This window comes from Bos taurus, chromosome 11, assembly GCF_002263795.3.
Source record: "Bos taurus isolate L1 Dominette 01449 registration number 42190680 breed Hereford chromosome 11, ARS-UCD2.0, whole genome shotgun sequence".
Lineage (NCBI taxonomy): Eukaryota > Metazoa > Chordata > Mammalia > Artiodactyla > Bovidae > Bos > Bos taurus.
In genome coordinates this window covers 104279448-104296179 of record NC_037338.1, presented here as the reverse complement: position 1 = coordinate 104296179, position 16732 = coordinate 104279448, and the positions used below count along the sequence as shown (strand labels likewise).

The 16732-nt window shown below is 54.6% G+C and overlaps 1 protein-coding gene across 4 annotated transcripts in view; it reads right to left on the bottom strand.

Annotated features, from left to right (window-relative positions):
• Nucleotides 1-16732, bottom strand: part of STKLD1 (serine/threonine kinase like domain containing 1) — a 28086-nt gene that overhangs the window by 7103 nt on the left and 4251 nt on the right. For 3 of the 4 annotated variants that reach the window (XM_059891900.1, XM_059891899.1, XM_024999652.2), the window contains exons 2-9: nt 10479-10565; nt 8447-8491; nt 7106-7180; nt 6284-6385; nt 3296-3366; nt 2561-2676; nt 976-1094; nt 358-518 (exon numbers count right to left, since the gene is read on the bottom strand). In XM_059891900.1, the coding sequence (XP_059747883.1) occupies nt 358-518; nt 976-1094; nt 2561-2676; nt 3296-3366; nt 6284-6385; nt 7106-7177 (641 nt within the window). In that variant the 5' untranslated portion in view covers nt 7178-7180; nt 8447-8491; nt 10479-10565. Of the gene's footprint in view, nt 1-357; nt 519-975; nt 1095-2560; nt 2677-3295; nt 3367-6283; nt 6386-7105; nt 7181-8446; nt 8492-9083; nt 9162-10478; nt 10566-16732 lie in introns of all 4 variants that reach the window. The other variant, XM_059891898.1, reaches the window with a different exon arrangement.

Genomic DNA, 16732 nt, shown 5'->3' with positions numbered 1-16732 from the left:
AGGAGGGACCCAGCGCTCGCACCCTCGTGGACCCCTCCCTACATAACGTAGACTGAAAAAAAAAAAGAATTCCCGGCTGTGTTGCAGTAAAGGTGAACAGAACGCAGAATGGATCGTGTTGTTCTTCTGACTTTAAAATACGTTAGAATTCAAACACGCTCCTGCGCCCGGGGCCGTGGCCCCTGTCGGGCCAGGGCTCAGAGACGCGGCCGCAGCTTGGGACGGCCCAGCTCAGAGGAGCCATTGTCCGTGGATGGAGCACTTTGTGGCATTGAAACCCCAAGTGGCCGCTGAGAGATTGAGAGGGGAAGACGGTGGCAGACAAGAGTGAGATGGGACCCCGGAGCCTGAGCTCACCTGACGGTGACTCGCTCCGCGGGGTCGGCCTGGAGCATCAGAGGCAAGAGGGCCTGGAAGGTTTTCGCGTCGGGGACCTTCTCCTCCATGGTCCGCAGGACGCCGCTCAGGCTGGCGGGGGAGCTCCGAATGGACTTGCGCAGGTGCATGGCTTCCAGCGTCTAGGAGGAGAGAGGACCGTGTATACTCTCCCCACGGGAGGGAGGCGGCCTAACCCCAGACAGAGGGAGCTGCGGTGGCCGCCGCTGTCAGGAAGGCATGGAGGCCACCTGTGCCCCGGAGTTCTGGTCCAAAGAAGAAATGCAGGTTCGGAGAAGAGCCAGTGGCCATCTCACTGGCCTAAGGGAGTAGGGACAACCTCCCTCCACGGCCGGGACCCCACGGTGGGCCGGGTAGCGCACCTGAACTCGGCGGATCTCGTCCCCGAGGGGCTTCTGTGAGGGCCAGGTCAGTGTGTTACCAGCATCGCCCCCACACGAGGGCCCAGTGGGGTGGAGCACAGGGGGCTTCACACAGGCACACCCGCTGCGGGAGGATGCCATGGGGGCGTGTGCCCCTCTCAGGGCCAAGGTGGGCTCCCGGGGGGCTGAGGGGCGGGGGCGGGCGGGAGGCCCTCACGTCCAGGAAGGAGCAGCTGGCCATGTCCAAGACGATGCACCCCAGGGACCAGATGTCAGATTTCTGGCTGAAGGAGAAACTGAGGGCTTCGGGCGCCATCCAGGACTTCTGGAGGGGGTCTGTTGGCAGGAGCAAGGTGGGCCATACGTAAGTCCTGTGCTCCTCAGGGAAGCAAGCAGCTTGAAAATGGGCCCTTGGTCACTCTCCTCGGGGGAGGGAGAGACACGCTGTCTGAGGCCCCAGGCCAGTAAGATCCTGGCCCGTGAGGCTGGGGCCCACCAGGCTGGCCGTGTGCACCCCTGAGTCCCCCGGTGGCTGCCGGAACGTTCGGACGGGGCGTCTCCAGGAAGGCTGAGACCGTGCGCTCACTCAGCATCACCTCTGCGTGTCAGGACCTCCAGACAAAGCTCTAGGTCCCTTTCCAGTTTCTCAACTGGAAGCCCAAATGGGGTCCCTGTCTGGCTCAGGGCCTGACCCACCTTGGGCACCCCTGCCTTTCTGGACCCCCACTGCCCAGACAAAGTGGGGCCCAAGGACCCCTGCCATTTACACTGCCAGCAGACCGGCCCATCCACGCACCTGCCCGCCCACCCACCCGTCCATCCACCTGTCCACTTGTCTGCATGTCCATCCACCCACCCACCGGTTCACCTGTTCACCATGGGCAGCATGCCACCAGCACCTGCCAGCCCAGGACTCTGCCGTTCTCCCATGGAGAGCCGCCCTCTCCTCTCACCGCCCTGATGGCTGTTAGGCTTGAAGCCCAGCTCCCTTTGCCCTGTGGTCTTTTCAGAGGATGGAAACATCTCTCTGACTCCTCACCTCTACCATCTCCTGGGTTACTCTGAGGCTCAGTAAAGAAATCCAACCCGAGGGGCTTCCCTGGTGGTGCAGTGGATAAGAACTCGCCTGCCAGTGCGGGGGATACTGGTTCAATTTCTGGTCCGGGAAGACCCCACAGGCTGCAGAGCAACCACGCCTGGGTACCACAACTACAGAGCCCGAGTTCCGGAGCCTGCGAGTTGCAGCTCGTGAAGCCTGCGTGCTCCAGGGCCCGCAGGCCACAACAGCTGAAGCCCGTGTGCCTAGAGCCCGTGCTCCGCAACAAGAGAAGCCCCCGCAGTGAGAAGCCGGCGCACCGCATCTAGAGAGCAGCACCCCCGTCTGGAACTAGAGGAAGCCTGTGCAGCGATGAAGACCCCGCACGGCCACATATAAATAAACACAACCCAAGCTAGTGCCCGGCGTCCACCAGCCCTCCCCGCGCTTCCCTCCCCTTCCTTCCTTTGGAGACCTCCCTCCCCCTCCGTGAAGGGGAGCATTTTCTGAGTGTCTTCTGGACCCTGCATGTGCACCACCCCCCTGTGGTTGCACCCTGCTCGGTTACAGCCCAGGCAAGGGGGTCTCTGTGGAGTCCACAGAAGTCTGGGGTGGGGGGGCGGTCTCTGGGGACCTTCTGAGCAAGGGGAGTTTTGCTGTTGCCCTGTTCCAGCTGCTAGAGCGGCCCCTGCCCTTGGACCCCCCTCGAGGGGACGGCCCCCACTGCTCCCAGCCACCGCTGCCCCCGGCCGGGGTGGCCAGCCACCTTCCTCTGCCCGGACGTTCCACTTGGCCTTGTCGGTCATGAGCGTGTTGGAGCTCAGGTCCTGCAGTTTGCAGTGGGCGTTGCTGACGAGGGCGATGTTGGAGGGCTTGAGGTTCCTGCAACCGAGAGGCACGCCCTTCCACCCGCTGCCCGGCGGGGCCACATCTGCAAACCCTCCACTCCCTCCACACCTAGGGCCCCCAACCCCTTCTCCCCCCGCCTCAGTAAACGCCTGTTGGGACCACTTCTCGTAAGTGTAAGTACACTCAGTCACTTCAAATGGGGAAAATGGGGCGACTACGAGCAGGGAAACGGGCGATCCACCCGCGGTCCCTCCACTGGCAGCCTTCTAGATCTCAGCCGAGAGCTCGTTTGGGGCCTGGCTTCCCATCCGTGACTTTAACAGGATCGCAAGCGCTCCCTGCCTGTATTGGTTCACATGGTTTTCTCTCCTTCACCCACGGGCGGGTCCTTCCAATGGTGACTAGAGCGTGCAGCTGCACTGCCGCTGCGACTCCCAGGGTCGAAAGCTCGGCCTGGGAGGGCCCGGAGCCCACGGGTGCTGCCATCTGCTGCTTGCCTTGCACTTTAGAACCTCCCGCCCCCTGTGTGCCTGGGGAGGGTCGCAGAGGGGGTGGCACTCCCTCTGAGTCTGGGAGGTGCTCCGGGAGGAGCAGGGCCCACCCTCGTCCAGCTGCCCCTCCCTCCCATGGGCGTGCCCGGCCACCCGCTCACCTGTGGATGACGTCCAAGTGGTGCAGGTAATCCAGCGCGTCCAGCACCTGGCCTAGCATGTTCTGCAGCCACTGGGGAGAAAGATGCCAGGATGGGAGGCCAGGAAGTGCCCACCCCTCACAGGCAGCTCGGGGGCTGCTCAGCGCAGCCCGTGAGGTCACAGCCCATTCCCACCCTGTGGGTCGAGATGGGCCTAAAGCCAGTGGCCAACAGCTCAGAACCAGCGCGGGAGCTTCTGCCGAGGGCTGCGTGGGAGCTCTCAGGACAGCAAGACCTCGTCACTTCCAAGGCCCTGGGTTCCATCCCCAAGCTCTTGTCCCTGGGTTCCAGCTCTACCTGCACCCCACCCCTCGAGGGTACCAGAGATGCTGAGTGTTCAGCTCTCACTTGGGACTTCCATGTCCAGGTCATTAGTGTGCAAAGAGCCCTGAGAACATTCTGGAAGCAGTTTGTGTCATCAACAAGATCCATGTGGTTTCTAGGGCAGTGGTTTTCACACCGTGTTCTTGAGATCCTGGACCCCACCCAGGGTGCCCGAGAGGGGCTGAGGGGCAGGACCTCAGACTTCCTGACCCCAGGCCCCTGAGTAGAGTGCCTCTGATCTCCTTACTGGGGTTCTGAGAACATCCTGTGCTTGACAGGGTTCTACAAACAAAGTTTGAAACCCACTCTGAGCCTGTCTCGAGGCCCACCTTGGGAGAGGAGCCGGGTGCCCCTCGGAACACCCCACCACCAGCAGGGAGACGGTTCCCAGAGGCCCACAGAACAGAGGTGTGTCCAGAGCAAATGTCACGTGGTGTGGGTCACAGGCCTAAATGTGAAAGCGAGATAGATCCAGTCTGAGGACAACGGAGCAAAATATCATCCTAATCCTGGGCCAAGAACAGCTGCCCCGAAGGCTCAGAAGGCACCAACCAGAGAAACACTGATGAACCGCAGCTCGTGACAACTAAGAAAGTGAGCCGGCGGCCGCAGACTAGGAGACACTTGGGCACCGTGTCCAGGATACAGACACCATTTGTCCGTTTGTACGGATCAGTAAGACGGACGGCCCCGTGTTTAAACAGGCCAGGGCCTGAACAGACACCAAAAAAGACATCCAAATGGCCACAAAGTGCTCACCGTGCCCATGCTCAAAGTCAGTGAGGCTGAAACGTGATTCTTAATTGAAACTAACAAGTCTAGGATTTCCCTGGCGTCCTGTGGTTAGGACTCTGGGCACCCAATGCCGGGGGCATGGGTTTGATCCCTGGTCGGAAATGAGCTCCCATAGACCACAAGCGAGAGTTCACACGGCACAGCTAGAGATCGCGCGTGCCCCGGCGAGGACCGAAGATCCCGCGTGCCCCGGCGAAGACCGAAGATCCCGCGTGCCCCGGCGAAGACCGAAGATCCCGCGAGCCCCGGCGAGGACCGAAGATCCCTCGAGCCCCAGTGAGGACCGAAGATCCCGCGAGCCCCGGCGAGGACTGAAGATCCCACGTGCCCCGGCGAAGACCAAAGATCCCACCAGCCGCTACTAAGACCCTGTGCAGCCCCGTGAAGAAGACACTAAAAAGAAGACAACTGACACGGAGCAGGGTGGGCTGGGATGCAGAGCCCGAGGGCCACAACTTGAGGGTCAACACCAAGTCGACTAGCCATCCCGGAGACTGGGGACGCTGGCCACAGCAGCACACGCAGCCACTCTGTGACCCGGCAACTCCACGCTGAGGGACTCCCCCAGGAAACGGATATTTCGGTCCATCAGACACATGCCCTGCAGTGTTCGTGGCGGCCCTCGCTCGCAACAGCCCCAAGCTGGAAGCAATGCAGGTGCTCACAGCCCCGGGACCAGGTGTGTGATAGAGATGCGGCCATCTGATGGAGCCGCGCCTGGCCATGGACAGGCGTGCTCTCCTGACACACTCAATTCAGTTCAGTCGCTCATTCGTGTCCGACTCTTTGCGACCCCATGGACTGCAGCATGCCAGGCCTCCTTGTCCATCACTAACTCCTGGAGTTTATGCAAACTCATGTCCATCGAGTTGGTGATGCCATCCAGCCATCTCATCCTCTGTCATCCCCTTTTCCTCCTGCCTCCAATCTTTCCCAGCATCAGGTCAGTTCTTTGCATCAGGCGGCCAAAGTATTGGAGCTTCAGTTTCAGCGTCAGTCCTTCCAATAGATATTCGGGACTGATTTCCTTAAGGATTGACTGGTTCCTTAAGGATCTCCAAGGCTCTCTCAAGAGCCTTTAGCACCACAGTTCAGAAGCATCACCTGGTGTGAGTCAGGCGTGAGTCACCTGACACCCTCACAGGTGAGTGAATCTAAGCACCAGGACAAACAGGAGAAACCAGACACAGGCGAATGTCATGCTGTCTGAGCCCGTCTGTGGGAACTTCAGGGACAGGCAGAGGATCTCCGGAGGCGGCAGTCGGGCCCTGGGCACCAGCTGGGGGCGTCTGGAGGGCCAGGAGCACTCTGACCTCATGGGAGGCGGGGATGGAGTGTCCACCCATGCAAAACTCAGCCCGCTCTACACTTAAGATCTGTGCACATTACTGCTGCTACTGCTAAGTCACTTCAGTCATGTCTGACTCTGTGCGACCCCAGAGACGGCAGCCCACCAGGCTCCCCCGTCCCTGGGACTCTCCAGGCAAGAACACTGGAGTGGGTTGCCATTTCCTTCTCCAATGCATGAAAGTGAAAAGTGAAAGTGAAGTCGCCCAGTCGTGTCCGACTCCTAGCGACCCCATGGACTGCAGCCCACCAGGCTCCTCTGCCCATGGGATTTTCCAGGCAAGAGCACTGGAGTGGGTGCCATCTCCTTCTCCTGTGTACATTACGGTAGGCAAATACCTTCATTCATAAGCGTCGCAAGAAATGAGCCTGGGCTCCAGTGGTGCTTGCCCCCCGCTCTGCTGGTGCCCCTCTGCCCCCGCTGTGGGGCCTCACAAGGTCCAGGTGGGCCCCAGCCCTGGCATCCCCGGCAGTCTGTCTTACCTCGGAGTCTATGGCTGTTTTTGCCGCCCTGTTCTTCTCAATGACATTCTGGAAGCTTTCCTTGTGGTACTCCATCACCAGGCAGAGGAACAGAGAGGAGATCTGCTGGGGACACAGCCCCTTAGCCGGGTCCTACCCGGACCCCTTAGCCAGGTGCCAAGTTCAGGCCCCCGGCAGCCCAGGCCGGGGACCTCCTGGGCCATCAGCGCTCCAGGACCTTCCTCCCCCGGGCCAGCACCGGCAGTGGCTACGGCAGCACTGCCCTCGCCCCCCAGGGGGTGGACACGGCCCATCCCGAGTGGCTCCCCGCTCCTGCCCCACTTGGGCTTTTCTTAAAGGTGCATGAGTCCACCACAGCACACGCAGGCCACGGCGCCTGGGGCCCTGGCAACTTCATCCCTTAGGGCTCAGCTGAGACCCACTCCTCCTTCTGAGGGGCCTAGCCTGATGGGACCCAGCAGCCCCTGGCTCAACCCCATCTGGAGTAACCAGCAGGCAGGCCTCGGGGTCCCTGGAAAGACGAGGAGTCAGATGGCCACCGGGACCCAGCGGAGGGCTTAGGGGCTGCCAGGCCCAGACTTGAGAGACACTGCGTTGTTGCCAGCTGGTTTCTCCCAGCCTTCTCCTGGAAAGTGGGATAATGAGCCCCACGCAGAGGCTGTAGGGTCCCAGGTAAGATGCTGCCTAGAAGCCCCGCATGGCCCGGAGGGTGCAGAGCCAGGGGGCGCCTCGCAGAGGTCCTGCCATTGGCGCTCACAGGGTTACAATCGGCGGGGTGGGGGGCCCTCTGTGCCCGCGTCCACGGGACCGGCTCTGACCCACCTCACTGTTCCACATGATGAAGAGCTCCTGGTAGATGGAGATGTGGGCGTGCTGAAGCTTCAGCAGCGGCATCAGCTGTGGACAAGGGCAGATGAGGTGGAAGTGTGGGGAAGACTGCATCTCAGCCAGCTCCTCCGCCCAGGGCAGGGGCGGGGTCCCGGGAGGGTGGGCGGCCGGAGGTTAGGAGCAAGATGGCCTGGGGTAAGTCCTGTCTCCAGGATGTGCTGGCTGTGCTGTGTGACTGGGGACAGGCTCCTCAACCTCTCTGAGCCGCCCAGCCTCATCTGGAAAGAGCAGTACCCATGTTATCTGCCTTGTGGGGTGTCAGGAGGACCAGGTGAGCCGATGCCGGCAGAATGCCTGGCCCGCCGGAAACAAGCAGAGTCCGGGATGTCTGGAGGAGCGGGTGTGGCCGAAGGGAGGAGGGTACTACTGTGCCCTGGCCCCCTGGCCTCCTGGCTGTGGGCACTAGAGGTCCCAGGCCCCTGCCCTCAGCTCCAAGTGCTTTGAGAACGATCGCAGTGAGGCGGCAGAAGTGGCTCCCTTAGCAACTTGGAGCCAGATGGACAGCTGCTCATGATGGCGGGTTGGGTGTGAAAGGCAGTGGCCTAGCAGGATGTGGGAGGGAGTTGGGCAGGGGGGCTGTGATGCTTGGTGGGGTACGGGATGGCCCCCCACTTCTTCCTTCCGTGAATGTGGCCTGGGCCCACCACTGTGCCTCAGACACATTGTGGATGGACCAGCTGCTGGTAAAGCTCAAAAGCTGGTGATTCCAGAAAGAAGAGAAACGGGTGGCCACTAGATGGAAGGGGAGACATTTAGCTTCGTGTAAAATCCAAGAAGAGCAGAGAAAACAACTCAGAGCCTTTGCCCAGCAAACTGAAGCATACGCAGCTGTTTCTGCTCTTACTATAAACCAGGACGTTAACCGTCAGTGCCGACAGGCAGATCTAAGGAATGTAAACGAATTTACGTGTTCTTTGTTAAACATTCTCTATTTTCCAAATTTTCTGTTGTAACTGATACTTTCATAATTAAAGAAAAAGATCTTTTAAAAGATGGTTATTGGTAGGACAGCCTAGGGACCCAGCCAACATTTAAAGGTAATCTTCTCTGAGAATGTATATTCTAAGTTGTCGGCACCTGGATTTAGAAATAAATGTTTGGGGCACAGACTCCCTTCGTGACATGGGGGATCTGGCTCCACAGCACCGGCCAAGAGCTGGTCCTGACTCTCCAAGCCCCCAGCAGCCCCCACTCTTCACTCCACAGGCGGGTACAGAACAGGCTCTGTGCGTCCTCCATCACACCCTCTGGAGAGGTGATCCCCCAGAGAGTTACCTCCTCCAGGGCCTCATTGGCCTGATGCTCATCAATGCACTCCACCTAGAGCAGCACAAGAGAGCTCGGTGAGTCTACACGCAGTGAACACCCCTATCAAGACTGCCACCACTGCCATCACCACCACCAGCATCAAAATCTCAGTCACTACCATCGTCACTGCCACCACCACCACCATCATTCACCAGGGGTGCCAAGCTCCTGTCATTCGTAACCCACCACACAGCACCAGATGGGCCTGGAGAGGTTCTAAGGGATGGATCCAGAAATACTTTAAGCAGTGAGATCATCTTTGCTCCTATTGCAAGGATAAGTTTAGGACAGCATAACATAAACTTCAAAGCATCATTAACCATTTTCAGACCATCTCGAAAGCCGGGAGGAAAACAGTGTGTCGCCCCTAGAGCCAAGGAGCTTGGCAAAGTGTCAGCCTTATCCTGCATTTCTCACTTGGGCCGGGAGGGTTGTCCCCGGCGCTGGACGTGGCTGCTGGGGAACATGTGCAGAGAGAGGCAGGTGCTGGGCAGAGCAGCACCAGCTTCGACTCTGCACCATCTCTGGTGGCAGCAACTGTGGGTGCACGCTGTCCCCACATCTTACCAGATCCTCACCCAGAACTTCCGCTCGTAAGATTTACCAGTGGAGAACTCCTGTAATCAGCTGACCACAGATGAAACTGCAGTTGGAGAGTGGTTCTCAGACCCGTGTGAAGACCCTGAAACAGGCGCCCTGTGCGTCCCTTTCTTCTGCTCAGGGGCTCGTGCTTAAGTCATTTTGGCCAAAAACATACTGAGAGCTTTAAAATTATCACCTCTTTTTGACCTGGAAATCCCACCTCTAGGAATTTGTCCCAAGGAGACCATGGATCCTCAAAAAAAAAAAATTAACTAAGATTGTTTATCAGGGTTGCTTATTGTTGTTTGGTCACTAAGTTGTTTGTGACCCTATAGACCCCATGGAGCCCGCCAGGCTCCTCTGTCCATGGGATTTCCCAGGAAAGAATACTGGAGTGGGTTGCCATTTCCTCCCCCAGGGGATCTTCCCAACTCAGGGATTGAACTCGAGTCTCTGTAAAGGTGGATTCTTTACCACTGAGTCACCAGGGAAGCCCCATCAGAGTTGCTTATAGAGTGAAAAATCAAGAAAATTTTAGCGCTTGTCCTGAGTGGATAGCTGGGGGGTCAGTCCTGGAAGCCAGCCCACAAAGGAGCAGGAGGCTTGTACGCATTCCCGGCCTGCCTGCCTGCCTCAGGGGAACTGCTGCAGAGACAGGAGGCCTGGCAGAGCCGAAGGGCGTTGGCAGCAGCCCGCAGCCAAGCTCTGGCCTAGACCCTCCACTCTTCCAGACCACCTGGGCTTGGACATGCCAAGGTGCACACTACACAACCCCCTGCAGTGCGCACTCCACCCTGCCGTGCCAGCCCTGATGAAGAGGTAGGGGAAGGGCCCAGGGTTGGTGACCTGCCCTTAAACTTGTGTGACCTTGGGCAAGTCCCTGCCCCTACTCCCCAGCCAGCCTCCTTCAGTTCAGTTCAGCTCAGTCGCTCAGTCATGTCCGACTCTTTGCGACCCCATGGGCTGTAGCATGCTGGGCCTCCCTGTCCATCGCCAACTCCCGGAGCTTACTCAATGTCCATTGAGTCGGTGATGCCAACCAGCTCCTTATCCTTGGCTAAGGATAAGGGGTCATCGGTCCCACTTTGTTGAGTTGGTGGGCGGTTAAATAAGATGACAAGGATGCCTGGCACCATGCCCACGTAAATGGGGAGTGTGGTGATGGTTGCTGCTGGAATAAACATGAGCATTCCTTCCCCATCAAGGTGGAAGTGTTCAGTCTCCAGGGAACCCCAAGGAGCCTCATACCACCCCCACGGCTCCCCCCGCAGCCCCTGGCCACCCCTGGATTGCCTCCAGGACTGCTGGCAGACAGGAACCCGGCTGTCGTATGAGGAAGCCTTCCTCTAGGGTGGGGGAGGTCCGTGTGTGTCTGGGGCGCTGGCCCCACTGGAGTGCCTTAGGCACGGCCTCTTACCTGCTTTATCACGCGTTTTACTTTGGTTTTTGTCTCCTCTACCACGAGGTTCACCCCCAAAGCCCCAGGATTCAGCCACTCCAAAATCTGCCAGCAAAAGAGAAGCTTTCAGGAAAACGTACCCGTCTTTGCACTTCCCAAAGTGTGCCCACCTCCAGGGTCTGTTCCGGTCTTCCTAACGTTCTTCGTGGGCTGGCAAAGAAGGCAATGACCCAGAAGGCTGAGGAGGCCCGCAAAGGCAGAACCTGAGCCCGTCTCTCAGGGGCCGATTCTGGAGCTCCGTCCACCACCCCAGGCCCCTTCTCCAATCTGTGGTTAGGACCAGCCAGGCGTCCGAGAGCCGGCACCTCCCTGGGGCAGAGGGTTTCTTCACTCGCTGTAGCCCCTTAGGGTCCCAGCTTCCAGCAGCCACCTCCAAACTGGGCCACCAAACAAGAAAGTAACTGCTGCATAATTGGTGCAATCATAAGCCGTGGCTCCATGTGAGCCTGGATGTGCCAAGCACTTCACAGCCGCCCACACAGTTGGCACTGTTTCTCATGTCCTCGTTTAGACGAGGAAACTGAGGCACCAGGAGCTGGGTCCTTGCCCAAGGGTGCAGCACCAGCACCTCAGAGGGCCTGGCCTGGACTGGAAGTCGGGAGTCTGACTCCAGAGATGGTGCATGGACGCACGAGGCTGGGTGGCCCGAGCACATTCCTCAGAGGATGAAGGAAAGGGCGCTGCAGGAGGCAGAGGAGTCCGTCCAGGTGGTGGGGCCCTCAGTCTGTGGACCCTCAGAGTCCAGAGAAGTTTTAGGGCTCTGTAACCCAGCACCCGCAGCCTAAAGCCTGCTGAGAGGGTGACGGGGCGGAGACCTGAGCAACTCATACCCCTGTAAGAAGGCTCACACTCAGGCACTCAGCAGGCAAATGAAACAGTAAAATGCACACGCGTCTCAGATCAAGGCTTTTTTTTTCCTCTTAAAAAAGTAACTTTGTTTTTAAAATTCTCTGGTCACCCAGAAACTCGTCTGCTTTACCACCGGCTCACTCCCCACCCCCGACCACCCCCACCCCTGTTGCTCCAACACAAAAGGGGATTCTCACAAAGTGAGCAAAACCTAACTTAACGAATCAGTCAGATTAACGAATCTTTTTACAAAGACTGACTCTAACATTTAATAAAGTGGACATCTTATGCATTTGGTAAACATTCAAATGCACTCATCTCACACACTACTAAAGTAATGCTCAAAATTCTCCAAGCCAGGCTTCAGCAGTATGTGACCCGTGAACTTCCAGATGTTCAAGCTGGTTTTAGAAAAGGCAGAGGAACCAGAGATCAAATTGCGAAAATCCACTGGATCATCGAAAAACCAAGAGAGTTCCAGAAAAACATCTATTTCTGCTTTATTGACTATGCCAAAGCCTTTGACTGTGTGGATCACAATAAACTGTGGAAAATTCTGAAAGAGATGGGAATATCAGACCACCTGACCTGTCTCTTGAGAAACCTATATACAGGTCAGGAAGCAACAGTTAGAACTGGACATGGAACAACAGACTGGTTCCAAATAGGAAAAGGAGTACGTCAAGGCTGTATATTGTTACCCTGCTTATTTAACTTATATGCAGAGCACATCATGAGAAACACTGGACTGGAAGAAGCACAAGCTGGAATCAAGATTGCCGGGAGAAATATCAGTAACCTCAGATATGCAGATGACACCACCCTTATGGCAGAAAGTGAAGAACTAAAGAGCCTCTTGATGAAAGTGAAAGAGGAGAGTGAAAAAGTTGGCTTAAAGCTCAACATTCAGAAAACGAAGATCATGGCATCCAGTCCTATCACTTCATGGGAAATAGATGGGGAAACAGTGGAAACAGTGTCAGACTTTATTTTTCTGGGCTCCAAAATCACTGCAGATGGTGACTGCAGCCATGAAATTAAAAGACGCTTACTCCTTGGAAGGAAAGTTATGACCAACCTAGATAGCATATTCAAAAGCAGAGACATTACTTTGCCAACAAAGGTCTGTCTAGTCAAGGCTATGGTTTTTCCTGTGGTCATGTATGGATGTGAGAGTTGGACTGTGAAGAAGGCTGAGCACCGAAGAATTGATGCTTTTGAACTGTGGTGTTGGAGAAGACTCTTGAGAGTCCCTTGGACTGCAAGGAGATCCAACCAGTCCATTCTGAAGGAGATCAGCCCTGGGTGTTCTTTGGAAGGAATGATGCTAAAGCTGAAACTCCAATACTTTGGCCACCTCCTGCAAAGAGTTGACTCATTGGCAAAGACTTTGATGCTGGGAGGGATTGGGGGCAGGAGGAGAAGGGGACGACAGAGGATGAGATGGCTGGATGGCATCACTGACTCGATGGACATGAGTTTGAGTGAACTCTGGGAGTTGGTGATGGACAGGGAGGCCTGGCGTGCTGTGATTCATGGGGTCGCAAAGAGTCGGACACGACTGAGCGACTGAACTGAACTGAACTGAACTGAAACATTCAAATGGCTGTCTGAGGAGGCTTTACAAATAGCTGCGAAAAGAAGAGAAGCAAAAGGGAAAGGAGAAAAGGAAAGATACAGCCATCAGAATGCAGAGTTCCAAAGACTAGTAAGGAGGGGGAAGAAAGCCTTCCCAACTGATAAATACGAGGAAATAAAGGAAAACAATAGAATGGGAAAGACTGGAAATCTCTTCAAGAAAGTGAGAGATACTGAGGGGACATTTCATGCAAAGGTGGGCACAATATAGGACAGAAACAGTGTGGACCTAACAGAAGCAGAAGATATTAAGGAGACAAGAATACACAGAAGAACTAAAGAAAAAAGATCTTCATGACCCAGATAACCATGATGGTGCGATCACTCACCTAGAGCCAGACATGCTGGAATGCAAAGTCAAGTGGGCCTTAGGTAGCATCACTACAAACAAAGCTAGTAGAGGTGATAGAATTCCAGCTGAGCTATTTCAAATCCTAAAACATGATGCTGTGAAAGTGCTGCACTCAATATGCCAACAAATTTGGAAAACTCAGCAGTGGCCACAGGACTGGAAAAGGTCAGTTCTCGTTCCAATCCCAAAGACAGGTAATGCCAAAGAATGTTCAGACTACCACACAATTGCACTTATCTCACATGCTAGCAAAGTGATGTTCAAAATTCTCCAAGCTAGGCTTTGACAGTATGTGAACTGAGAACTTTCAGATGTTCAAGCTGGATTTAGAAAAGGCAGAGGAACCAGAGATCAAATTGCTAACATTCGTCAGATCACCGAAAAAGCCAGAGAATTCCAGAAAAACATATACTTCTGTTTCATTGACTACACTAAAGCCTTTAACTGTGTGGATCAAAACAAACTGAAAAATTACTCAAGAGACGGGAATACCAGACCACCTGACCTGCCTCCTGAGAAACCTGTGTGCAGGTCGAGAAGCAATGGTTAGAACCGGATTGGAACAATGAACTAGAACCAAATTGAGAAAGGAGTACGTCAAGGCTGCATATTGTCACCCTGCTTATTTAACTTCTACGCAGAGTACTTCATGTGAAATGCTGGGCTGGAAGAAGCACAAGCTGGAATCAAGTTTGCCAGGAGAAATATCAACAACCTCAGATATGCAGATGACACCACCCTTATGGCAGAAAGCAAAGAGGAACTAAAGAGCCTCCTGATGAAAGTGAAAGAGGAGAGTGAAAAAACTGGTTTAAAATTCAACATTCAGAAAACTAAGATTATGGCATCCATCCCATCAGTTCATGGCAAACAGATGGGGAAACAATAGAAACAGTGAGAGACTTTATTTTGGGGGGCTCCAATATCACTGCAGATGGTGACTGCAGCCATGAAATTAAAAGACACTTGCTCCTTGGAAGAAAAACTATGACAAACCTAGGCAGCATATTAAAAAGCAGAGACATTACTTTGCCAACAAAGGTCCATCTAGTCAAAGTGAAAGTGGCTCAGTCATGTCTGACTCTTTGCAATCCAATGGACTATACCGTCCATGGAATTCTCCAGGCCAGAACACTGGAGTGGGGGGCCTTTCCCTTCTCCAGGCAATCTTCCCAACCCAGGGATCAAACCCAGATCTCCTGAATTCCAGGTGGCTTCTTCACCAGCTGAGCCACCAGGGAAGCCCAAGAACACTGGAATGGGTAGCCCATTGCTTCTCCAGCAGATCTTCCCGACCCAGGAATCGAACTGGGGTCCCATGCCGTTGCAGGAAGATTCTTTACCAGCTGAGCTACAGGGAATCACCCATCTAGTCAAAGATATGATTTTTCCAGTGGTCATGTATGGATGTGAGAGTTGGACCATAAAGAAAGCTGAGCACGGAATTGATGCTTTTGAACTGTGGTGCTGGAGAAGACTCTTGAGAGTCCCTTGGACTGCAAGCTGATCCAACCAGTCAATCCTAAAGGAAATCAGTCCTGAATATTTATTGGAAGGACTGATGCTGAAGCTGAAGCTCGTATACTTTGGGCACCTGATATGAAGAACTGACCTGATGCTGGGAAAGATTGAAGGCAGGAGGAGAAGGGGACGACAGAGGATGAATTGTTTGGATGGCATCACCGACTCGATGGACATGAGTCTGAACAAGCTCCAGGAGTGGGTGATGGACAGGCAGGCCTGGCAGGCTGCAGTCCATGGGGTTGCAAAGAGTTGGACACAACTGAGCGACTGAACTGAACTGAAACATTCATTTCTCTTTATTTTCCAACTTTCCTTTTGTGAATTTTTTAGGCCCTAAACATTTTCACAAGCCCTGAAAAAGGCCCAGTCTCCCCCAGCTAGGGACTACTGATGGGGTGTCTTAGGAGCCTGAGGGCTGCAGATGTTGAATTCTGAATGTTCTAGGGTTTGCAGGAGCTGAAGCACATGGACCTGTGGGGAAAAAAGGATGAGGTTGTTTTCTAGCATGGAAAAAGCAAGAGAGTTCCAGAAAAACATCTATTTCTGCTTTATTGACTATGCCAAAGCTTTTGACTGTGTGGATCACAATAAACTGTGGAAAATTCTGAAAGAGATGGGAATATCAGACCACCTGACCTGCCTCTTGAGAAACCTATATGCAGGTCAGGAAGCAACAGTTAGAACTGGACATGGAACAACAGACTGGTTCCAAATAGGAAAAGGAGTGTGTCAAGGCTGTATATTGTTACCCTGCTTATTTAATTTCTATGCAGAGTACATCATGAGAAACGCTGGACTGGAAGAAACACAAGCTGGAATCAAGATTGCCGGGAGAAATATCAATAACCTCAGATATGCAGATGACACCACCCTTATGGCAGAAGGTGAAGAGGAACTAAAAGGCCTCTTGATGAAAGTGAAAGTGGAGAGCGAAAAAGTTGGTTTAAAGCTCAACATTCAGAAAACGAAGATCATGGCATCCGGTCCCATCACTTCATGGGAAATAGATGGGGAAACAGTGGAAACAGTGTCAGACTTTATTTTTCTGGGCTCCAAAATTACTGCAGATGGTGATCACAGCCATGAAATTAAAAGACGCTTACTCCTTGGAAGGAAAGTTATGACCAACCTAGATAGCATATTCAAAAGCAGAGACACTACTTTGCCAACAAAAGTTCGTCTAGTCAAGGCTATGGTTTTTCCTGTGGTCATGTATGGATGTGAGAGTTGGACTGTGAAGAAGGCTGAGTGCCGAAGCATTGATGCTTTTGAACTGTGGTGTTGGAGAAGACTCTTGAGAGTCCCTTGGACTGCAAGGAGATCCAACCAAGACTGCAAGGAGATCCAACCAAGTCCATTCTGAAGATCAGCCCTGGGATTTCTTTGGAAGGAATGATGCTAAAGCTGAAACTCCAGTACTTTGGCCACCTCCTGCAAAGAGTTGACTCATTGGAAAAAGACTCTGATGCTGGGAGGGATTGGGGGCAGGAGGAGAAGGGGACGACAGAGGATGAGATGGCTGGATGGCATCACTGACTCGATGGACGTGAGTCTGGGTGAACTCTGGCAGTTGGTGATGGACAGGGAGGCCTGGCGTGCTGCGATTCATGGGGTTGCAAAGAGTTAGACACGACTGAGCGACTGAACTGAATTGATATTCAGACTGGAGAGGCTTTAATTTCATCCGTCATTTTAGAGAGGGGGAAACCCAGTGTAGAGGGGCAAGGGACACCCAGGAGGTCCCCTATGAGCTAGAGGCAAACACTGGCTAACATGGGCGCCTTGCCTCCCTGGGGTCAGACGTGGAAGCAGGGCGGCTTTTCAGGTGTGCTGTGCTTAGTTGCTCAGT